The sequence below is a fragment of the Anolis sagrei genome, chromosome 6 (assembly GCF_037176765.1).
Source record: "Anolis sagrei isolate rAnoSag1 chromosome 6, rAnoSag1.mat, whole genome shotgun sequence".
Classification (NCBI taxonomy): domain Eukaryota; kingdom Metazoa; phylum Chordata; class Lepidosauria; order Squamata; family Dactyloidae; genus Anolis; species Anolis sagrei.
The window spans coordinates 117,683,887-117,694,735 of NC_090026.1; the positions used below are offsets into that span (position 1 = coordinate 117,683,887).

At 38.6% G+C, this 10,849-nt stretch overlaps 1 protein-coding gene across 6 annotated transcripts in view; it reads left to right on the forward strand.

Annotated features, from left to right (window-relative positions):
• Window positions 1–10,618, forward strand: part of DIP2C (disco interacting protein 2 homolog C) — a 339,072-nt gene extending 328,454 nt beyond the window's left edge. For all 6 annotated transcript variants that reach the window (XM_060782554.2, XM_060782555.2, XM_060782556.2 and 3 more), the window contains 5 exons: window positions 74–131; window positions 1,293–1,367; window positions 2,992–3,166; window positions 3,511–3,634; window positions 6,002–10,618. In XM_060782554.2, coding sequence (XP_060638537.1) covers window positions 74–131; window positions 1,293–1,367; window positions 2,992–3,166; window positions 3,511–3,634; window positions 6,002–6,254 — 685 coding nt within the window. In that variant the 3' untranslated portion in view covers window positions 6,255–10,618. The remainder of the gene's footprint in view (window positions 1–73; window positions 132–1,292; window positions 1,368–2,991; window positions 3,167–3,510; window positions 3,635–6,001) is intronic.
• The last annotated feature ends 231 nt before the right edge of the window (window positions 10,619–10,849 follow it).

Genomic DNA, 10,849 nt, shown 5'->3' on the forward strand with positions numbered 1-10,849 from the left:
GCCTGACATTTACTTTTTGTACATGTAGTTTTTGTTCAATCCTCATTATTGTTTTCTGTGTTTTGTTTTTCAGGGTGCGTTTAGTAGAAAGAGGATCACCACATAGTTTGCCTCTCATGGAATCAGGAAAGGTAAATTAAAATTTTTGGTATCTCGAATGTTATATCCCAGTGGTGAAGCAGGCATTACAGAACAAAGAAATATAATGTTTTAGAGTGATAATCCAATTGGGGAAATGTTCATTTACCATGTTCAGGTGTGTTGGGCTTGTTTAACCCACTCCATATGAGATGTGAGTTCAAAGCCATGATTGTTTCTGCTATTGTGGTGGCAACAATAGTGTTCTCATGGCATGGCATTCTTTAGAGCAGTGGTTCGCAACCTGTGGGTCCCCAGATGTTTTGGCCTTCAACTCCCAGAAATCCTAATAGCTGGTAAATTGGCTGGAATTTCTGGGAGTTGTAGGCCAAAACATCTGGGGACCCACAGGTTGCGAACCACTGCTCTAAAGAAATCCTAATAGCTGGTAAATTGGCTGGAATTTCTGGGAGTTGTAGGCCAAAACACCAGGGGACCCACAAGTTGAGAACCACTGATTTAGAAAGATAGCTGTGTAAAGTAAGTTTCAGTATGGAAAGAAGGAAGGAGTCAACCAACTAATTTCCTCATATATTTCAATGGACTGTAGTTCAAGTGCAAATCAGTCAGTGCATCAAATCCATGTGGACTGCAGTTCAATCTATAATGTATTTCAGCATAGGTCTTCATGGAGGGTTTTCAACACTGTTACATACTCAAACCACTATACTATTCTATCACGAAGGATACTATTAGAGTTTCCCTATGATTTGCCTCAGAGTGTGATGGAAGCTTCTTCCTTGGAAGCTTTTAAATAGAGGCTGGATGGCCTTCTGTCAGGTATACTTTGATTGTGCTTTTCCTGCATGGCAGGGGGTTGGACTGGATGGCCCACATGGTCTCTTCCCACTCTATTTTTCCATGATCCTATGATTGTATTATTTGATGCTTATTTGCTTGGATTCAAGCAAAAAAGAACTGATGACTTATGATTCCTTAGTGAATATCTGATTCATAATCAGAAGTTTACAGGGCTTAGCTACTCCCACCTCATTTCCCTCCAAGAAACATTGTCAACCTCTTCCTTTATTAAATCCTTCTATAAGAATCTCTTGAAGAGCTTCAGGGCACAAGAAGGAAGTTCTGTGGTTGCATAAAAAAATGTGCATATCATCCGGCTCCTGACCAAAAGTGACTAATTTTGTCTTCAATAGATCCTCCCTGGTGTTCGTATCATTATTGCCAATCCAGAAACAAAGGGACCCCTGGGAGACTCTCATCTTGGAGAGGTGAGTCAGAAGCTGTGCCTCGGTTGGTACTTGAATTGCACGACTTGGTTAAAAGCAGCCTTCCTTCCCTCACAGTTGTCCTTAATAAGCATGTGGCGAACAGCCTACTTGAGCAGGTATACACCACACAGCTTTATGCAAGTGTGTGAAATTAATAGTAGGCCAGTTGCAAATTACTGTGGTTTGTCACAGATGAAGATGAGAACGTCATTCCTAGGATTCTTTTATGTTTAGTTTTGTTTAAGTTTGCTGGTTTCTTCATTGAGAATACTCACAGTTTGTTGGCATTTGGTTTCCAAGTTGGTACATGTGCATGATAGTAAAGATAGTAGGGTATTTCCCAGAGTAAAAAAACATTGATTGTACAGACTAAGTATCCCCCTTCTGCAGTGCTTGGATTTAAAATACTTTTTATTCTGGAATAACTAGATTTGCATATATGTATATACTGAGATCTCTTAGAAAATTGACCCAAGTCTAAACACAAAATTCTTTTATATTTCACATACACTTTATACACATAGCTTGAAAGTAATTTTATACTAGATTTGTAGTGATTTGTGCACAAAGCAAAGTCTGTACATCTAAACAGCAGAAAGCAAATGTGTCAGTATCTCACTTTCCAGATAGACCAGTGGCTCTAGATCAGGGCCACTGGTCAGGGTCAACCTTGCTCAGAGTCAACCTAAGTCTGAAACAACTTGAAGACACGCAACAACAACAATCCTATCTCATCAGCCAAAAGCAGGCCCACACTTCCCACTGAAATACTAATAAGTTTATAGTTGTTAAAATTGTTTTTCATTTTAATTATTGTATTGTTTTTAAGTGTTTTTGCACTGCAGATTAAATATGTGCAGTGTGCATGTTGTTGTTCATTCGTTCAGTCGTCTCCAACTCTTCGTGACCTCATGGACCAGCCCACGCCAGAGCTTCCTGTTGGCTGTCACCACCCCCAGCTCCTTCAAGGTCAGTCCAGTCACTTCGAGGATGCCATCCATCCATCTTGCCCTTGGTCAGCCCCTCTTCCTTTTACCTTCCACTTTCCCCAGCATAATTGTCTTCTCTAGGCTTTGCTGTCTCCTCATGATGTGGCCAAAGTACTTCAGCAGTGTGCATAGGAATTCATTTATGGTTGGTTTTTTTTTCAAATTATAATCCGGCCCTCCAACAGTGACCTGGCCCTCTGTTTAAAAAGCTTGAGGGCCCCTGCTCTAGAGTATTAAATATGGTTTTCTGTGGATGAGCAGACGGCAACTACTGGATGGCATATGTTCTGAATCAGAAACTAGAGCTGTTGTCTGTCCAATTTAATTTTCTGAATCAGCCTTCTAAATAACCAAACTGAATCTAAAGTTGACCAAAAACTGATTTGTAACCCTTTTGTTACTCATGATGGTCAAAGTGATCCCTGGTCAAGTGGACCCTAGTAAAAAAAAAGGTTGGGAACCACTGAGGTAGATAATTTCGGGTTTTGAATTTTGGAATTCCAGCGAAGGGGTGCTCAACCTGTATTCATCACTTGGAAGGATTCTGTTGTGTTTAAAATGAAAGTTTTGAAGCAAAGCATTGCCAGTAATTTTTAATTAATGGAAACAAATATTATTCTCCCAACTACCACCAGATATGGGTTCATAGTGCTCATAATGCAAGTGGCTACTTCACTATCTATGGAGATGAGTCCTTACAGTCAGATCATTTTAACTCAAGACTTAGTTTTGGAGACACACAAACCATCTGGGCACGGACTGGCTACTTGGGATTCCTCAGAAGAACAGAACTTACAGATGCAAATGGGGGTAAGTGCTATTATTATTTTTGAATTGTTTGCATGCTGAGAAATGCAAATTAATGTATTAATTGGAGTGATTAGAAACCTTGAGAAAACTGTTTTTATGTCTGCTTTTGTTTTTAATTTCTTGTCACTGATAATCTAGTTTTGTTAAATCTGCTTCATTATGTCGACCATCTTGAAGCCATTATAAGAGGAATGGAAATACAGTGGGTAGAATAACAAAGCCAATTTTCATGTGGTCTGTCATGTGGTGCGGATGTACTTGAGTTTACAAAGGGGACATGATTCATTGCTTCACAGAATGAATTGTTTTCTTTTTTCTTTTTTCTCCTGCTTTCTTGTAACCAGAGCGGCATGATGCACTTTATGTAGTAGGTGCACTAGATGAAGCCATGGAATTGCGAGGAATGAGGTATCACCCTATAGATATTGAGACATCTGTAATTAGAGCACATAAAAGCATTACAGAATGGTAAGTACTCTGCTGTGCCCCCCAAACGTAAACATGATACTGCTCTCTTAGACTGCAGTCTTGGGCTTGCTGGGATGGCATCATAGGTGGGTTCAAGTTAATGCAGATATCTCCCTCTGATATAAGGGACAGATATGTGAATCCTGGAGGGGGAGATTCAATCTTGGTCACATACGCATGTCCCCACAAATCTTTCCATGATTCCCACCTCTTAGGCCAATAGTGGGATTTGCATAAATAATTTCCACTTCGTCTTGAATGAAGCAATAGAGTGGGAGGTGGGAGGTGGGGGGGGGGGGAGAGACTCAAAGCCTCTCCTTACTTGTACAGCACCAAGCTCATTGTGCTGGGTCAGATTTAGATTTAAGCATACAGTTGCCCCTCCACATCCATGGATTCTGTATCCATAGATTCAACCATCCAATGCTTGAATATATTTTTTTTTAATCCAGAAAGCAAACCTTGATTTTTTTGCCATTTAGGAACACCATTTTACTATGTTATCATATATAACAGGGCTTGAGTATCTATGGATTGTATTTAGAGCAGACCCACTGAAATTAATGGAATTCCAATGACAGTGGGAAGTTTCATTTCATTAGGGCTCATCTAAATAGTGTCAAGATTATAGTCAACTCGTATTAGGAAATCAGTTGTGCAAATGTAATTCTGCATATGTTATTAAGCAATCTTTCCAAAATCGTGCAAGTGATTTTAAAAAACCCAGAAAATCTCCAGTATAATGACGGCCAAATTCTGTGATAAAATATGTAATTTACCTGGACACATATATAAACACAAGGAAAAGAAAGTAAGGGGGCACATCTAAGCAGTTCACAAGAGATTTCACTTGACAGTATCTATGTCCCTGCACTTTAGTTTGACCCACCTCATCAATTTTAACACTTTGTTGCAAAGGTATTCTCTATAGAGTGGCACACTTGAATTTTTGCACTTTCCCTCGGATTCACTGAACGATTGACTGCAGTACTTGAGCCTAGACCCAGCCCGACTCTGTTTCTGAGCCATGATATTGTTTTAATGTTGTTGTGATTGTGTTGTATTTTTATTTGATTGACTTTAATGCTGGTTTGTTGTAGGTTTTTTCAGGCTATATGGCCATGTAGCCCGAAAAAACCTACAACAACCCAGTGATCCCGGCCATGAAAGCCTTCGACCATATGATTTTAATGCTGTTGTTTTATCAGTGATTTTTGGGCTTGTCCCCATGTAAGCTGCCCCGAGTCCCCTTGGGGAGATAGTGGCGGGGTATAAAAATAATAATAATAATAATAATAATAATAATAATAATAATAATTACTATATATTAATAGTTTTGCCTTTTTATACAGTTCCTGAAAATGTAACATGTTATTTTCATTAAATGGGTGTTTTGTATCACCCATACACAGACAGAAGCATATAGACCAAGTAAGGCCCAAGGGCCAGATACAGCTCTCCAAGGTCATTTACCCAGCCCTGGATTAGGATCAATATAAGTCTGAAATGACTTGAAAGCACACAACAGCAACAGCAATCCTATCTCATCAGCCAAAAGCAGGCTCACACTTCCTATTGAAATACTAATAAGTTTATATTTGTTAAAATTGTTCTTCATTTTAATTACTGTATCATTTTTAGTTTTTAGTTTTTGCACTTCAAATAAGATATGTGCAGTGTGCATAGGAATTCATGTTTTTTTTTCAAATTATAATCCTGCCCTCCAACAGTTTAAGGGACTGTGACCTGGCCCACTGTTTAAAAAGTTTGAGGACCCCTGATATAGACACACTCTTAAGAGCATATTGCTGTATTTATGATGGATATATTATCCAATTCTAACAGAATCATAAAATATTCTGTAACAGCCTTCTTTCACCCTGGTGCCTTCCAGATGTGTTGGACTATACTCCCCACCAGTGCAGCGGTATAGTTCAGCACCTGAAAGACCCATCCATTTATTAATGCATAAGCATTTGTGATCTGTTTTATGAAGTGTGGTTTTCATTTCATACATACATATAGTCAGATGGGTGTAGATAAAATATATTAATGCGTTACTGTCCAAAGTCTATGATACTAAAAATGAACTGGTTTAATTTATTGCACCACCATCTTCCTCCAAGAAAATGATCTTACATTCCAGAATAAGACTCTTTGAAAATAGTGGAAGTAGTCGTAGCAAATTTCCATGGATCTTCTCAAAGCATGTATGTTACATGGAAGGGAACAGCATCACCAGTCTTGAGATGGCAAAGAGCAATCAAGAGCTCTATGTTGCAAACAAATAGGTTTGAAAAATATTTTAGGTTGAAACTGGTGAATCATATGCCTAATTCTGATAGACATTTCTTCCTTGCCTTTCAGTGCGGTGTTCACCTGGACAAATTTGTTGGTTGTTGTTGTGGAGCTGGATGGATCAGAACAAGAAGCCTTAGACCTGGTTCCTCTGGTCACCAACGTAGTCCTGGAGGAGCATTACCTGATTGTAGGGGTGGTGGTGGTAGTGGACGTTGGTGTAATCCCTATCAACTCCCGTGGAGAGAAACAACGTATGCACCTACGAGATGGATTTTTGGCAGACCAACTAGATCCCATCTATGTGGCCTACAACATGTAGTCTTGTATCTTTCAGGCTTCTATGGACATTACTTTAGATGTATAAAACATTTTTTGACATACACTAAACAGTGTGCTGATAAGAAAGGGACGCTCTTCAGATTGGAACTGTTTCTATTGGGACTCACAGAAGCGCTCATTATTAGCAGGACAAAAAAAATGTGAAATGTGTTTCTTTTACCACTACATTTTAGCACAGAAGGACTTTGGGGTACTGCCTTCAGTTTGTTGGAAAGCCCATTATTAGACTTTTTAAAAAAGATTATTTTTTGCTTATTGGGATGATACTGCTTTCTAAGTAATATGGCTTTGTATTTTATGTTAAACTGAAGTAGCTTTTTTTTTAATCTGCCCTCCAAGTGGATATTTTTGAACCGCTCATAATATGATTGAATTGTTTCGGTTTGCTTGTTTTTAAATGTCCATAAAAATCTTTTCCAATATGGATCCATTAGTAATTTTAAGCCATTTTCTATTCCATTGTCTTAGGAAATGACATTGAGGTACGAGGAAAATACCCAAAACAGCACCTTCTTAAATTAGAGTTTTTAACAGCTTTCTCTCCTGGAAATGCTGAAAATTCAAAGGTGGAAAGAGCCTTTGGTTATTAGTGTTAGAATGAACAGAAATTTATAAATAAGGTGTATTTCGGCAATGAACTTGCAGATATCTTTGTACTAAACTAAAAAGATAAAATAAGTTAACTACGTCTGTAATTATGTACAAAATCTTTAATTTATTTTGATCTCTTTAGAAGTATAAAAGAGAAACATTCAAGAATATTAAGCTCTTGTAATGTTTGCTAATATAAAAAAACAAAAGGGGTTGTATTATCTTGAGTGGATAGTATCACATCAAATATATATATATGAAATATAAATTCACTAATGACAAAAAGAAAAAAAGATTTTAAAGTTTTAAAAAAAGGATGCAGTACTCATCACTTGCATGGTGTCTCTTTTCCCACTGTAGATAAGCAAACATTGTTCACAGATTTTGAGAGAGAGAAAGAGAGAGGAAAAAAAGCAGTCCTGGATTCCTAAGTATCCCTGTCTAAAAAAGAATCTTCCAAATATCAGCAAGTGACACCATTATTCTGCCTGCAAGGCCGTGAGTGAGTTTGTAAGGTCGCAGTCCTGCCTCCCTGCCTGTGCAGAGTACAGGAGGTGAAGTGGTTCCCGTAGAGTGCCAAGACCAAGATCTCCTTTACCACCAGCTGCCATCAGGTCCAGGTGCTTTTCCAAGCTTGCTGTTTTTCAGCAAGACAACTAGGTTTTCCCCACAGCCCTCTCATACTTACGCCTTGACATCCCAGTCCCTGTTGCTTGTGGCTCTGCTCTTTCTGCTGTCTGCCTCTTCTCTAGAACACTGCTTCTTAAACTGTGGGTACCATCCCCAAGTGGGGTCCCCTTAGCTCTATGTTTTTATTTATTTACTATATTTATACTCTGCCCTTCTCACCCTGAAGGGGACTCAGAGCAGCTTACAGATTGGCCGTTAGGGTCCCAAAATTTGGCAAACGTTTCTGACCATCACCTATTGGCTGTTTTATGATATAATCACTCTCCACTGTTAAAGAGTTGCTATCCCACTTCAAATTCTGTGGCTGCCTCCTGTAGAATTCTGGGATTTGCAGTTTAGGGTGGGGCCTTTAAAATTCTCAGCCAGAGAAGTCCTGGGCCTCACTAAACAACAAACCCCAGAATTCTACAAGGAGGCAAACACAGGATATAAAGTGGGTTTAGCAACTCCTTAAAGTGTAGTATGATAATCCCCCTAGACATTACACAAATCTATTAGCAACAACATGCAATTCTTCCAGTAGAATTTGGAGAAAATGCTTCAGATGTACATCATAAAAAAGAAAAATAAGCCTGTTTCGCAAGCATTGCAAATGGTGATTTATTATCAGTAAATGTTTGATTTGTGTACCTATTTTATATATTTATATACCCAAGGTTGCGTAAACATTTCTTGGGTGTAAAGCAGTCATGAGTGGAAAAGGTTTAAGGAGCCCTGCTTTAGAAGTTGAGATAGCAGCAGAAGCAGTACTGAGTGGATGGCATGAGAAGGACTTTTTCTGCTGCAGTGGGAACAGCTTTGGCCAGTTTGCTTGGAAGAGAAACTGCACCGCCTAGTATGGGCACCACTGGTGGGGTCTGGCACATAAGGCCCTATGGGAGTCATTCCACGCCCTGCTTTCTATGCACCCAACAATGTAGGATTTGCTTTGCGGCCAAAGACTTTTAACAGTGCACTAAGAAGGATTCTTTTATTATTATTATTGTGAAGACGACAGTAAATATCTGTGCTGGCATGTATGTTCATACACTTCTTAGACGTTAGAAAAGACAGGTTTTGAAGAATAGCACTGTTTTTCTTAGCTGCATAATATTGTTGCACAATATTTGTCATATTTTTTAAGTTGGTGTTTTGTTTTTGTTGTTATTTTTTATTTCTTGTGGTAAGGACATTTTGTTTGCTTGTTTTGGTGGTCATTTTGCACAAGAATTTTCATTTTTTTTTTAAAAAAAAAATCAGATTTGCCTCTCCGCTGGCTCCCATTGTGTTTCGTTTGGGCAAGGGACCGTAGGGGCACTTCACACTTTGTAGAAAGTTATTGCTCTTAAACAAGTCTCTCTTATAGCACATTTGTTATTGGAGAGTAGCCTAAAAGCCGCTCTAAATTATTTGGCCCCCATTGGGTGCAACTGCTAACACGTCCTTAATGCCAAACAGGGGAACTGAAATGGATGACGCGAGTAATCCCATCCCTCAGTTCCAAAAGGAATCTGCCGACAGAAGAACAGAAAAAAAATGCATGGATCACAGCTGCCTTTTGTATGTGTGTATGTGTTTTGAATTTTATTCTCTCTAGTTAAACTGAATCTTCAGTGACTAGTTCCTTTGTTGTCTTCCCTTTTTTAATGCTTATTTTTGGGTTATCCCAATGTTAACCTAGTTGACCTGTGTCTGATCCCAAGGTGAAATTGAAACAGCAGCCCAAGAATTATTTATTTTAATAGTTTAAATATGAACTTGCTGGTGTTCATTACAGATATGCATGACTAAGACAGTTGCGGGACAAAAGCGACACGATCTTTGTATAACCACGTATAAGGGAAATATTTTTGGCTACTATTGGAAACTTCACAGGCCCAAATTGGTTTTAGTTTTTGTCATTTTTAAGACGGGATGATGGGTGGGCTTTCTTAAAGATAAGGGATGGTTTTTAGTCTGCATGTGGAAGACAGAGCATCTCAACACCGCAAACTCCTTTGGGATTATTTTTTTTAGCATTTTCTATCGCCTCTTTCCCAGATTTCTTTTGCCCTGTGAATATTTCTACTTGTGCTCAAAAGACCAATCCTGAAGCATTCTGTCCGAGTTTTTTTTTCTCCCCTTGCTGGTTTTTGTTTGTTTGTTTGTATGTTTGTTCTCTACGACAAAACTTCTCTTTTTTTCCCTTTAAAATGTCAAGTTGCTCTTAAGGTTTAGACAAGCCGTTGATTGACTATGAGCATAATTACAGTGTATGAACTAACTTGTGATGTCCTTGCTATTGCTGATCTCAGTGCTGCAAAACACAAATTTAGCTGTCATTTTGTTAAAGCATCACTTTTAACCTTCACCAAGTCAACTTTCCACTCCTGATGGAGGCGACAAAGGACTGCAGTGCAGTCGTACGACGCGGTTATTAACGGATCTCGTCTGCAACCTGCCATCTTGGGTTGCGTAAAATCCCCATAACTTGGGATGGTAAACGATGATTTTGAAAAACCCGAATTCCAAGTTTTGTTGTGCAAGTAGAGAGGAAAGAAACACATATATACCATCGGATTCAGCAATAAAGAAGGATTGTTCTGTATTAGAAACTGTACTGTAGATAAACCATTCATGAGAATGTATAAAAAATGTTTGTCTTGTGACCTTGTGCTTTTGAAGTCAGACAAAACCATGTAATCAACCTGATGCACATGCACACCTAAAAAAGAAAGAAAGAAAGAAAGAAAAAGAAGGAGGAGGATACACAATGAACATTTAAACACAAACTAATCAAACAGGAGCAGATTCCTCATGGTGCTTGTTTATTATATATATTTAATCCTGCTTGACACTTTACCCAAGGGAAAACTGTCCCTTTTATCAGTTGAATGTTAGCAGCGTTATTTCATAGAGTGTGGTGACTGGTTAGAGAAATTCATGTAACTCAGCCAATCACAGTTTCAAATGAAAATTTTTATGTGCAAACAAACAGCAACCTTCTTGTATGTTAAACCACCAGTACGCTTTGTACATCTGTGATAACGCCTGTTTTATATTCAAATGAACAAATAAAAGCTTTTATTTTTGTTGCTCTGAAAATACTCAAGTTTTTTTCTTAATTAGCTATAGCAGGTTTCCTTTTGGGGACTGTTTTTTCAGACCCACAGCACAAGAAGATTAATTATTTTTGTTGCTTTGTCTTGTTTCATGTTTTATGGAGTTCTGATTGTTGTTTCCGACTCTTCATGACCTCATGGACCAGCCCACGCCAGAGCTCCCTGTCCGCTGTCGCCATCCCGAGCTCCTTCCATCCATCTTGCCCTTGGTCAG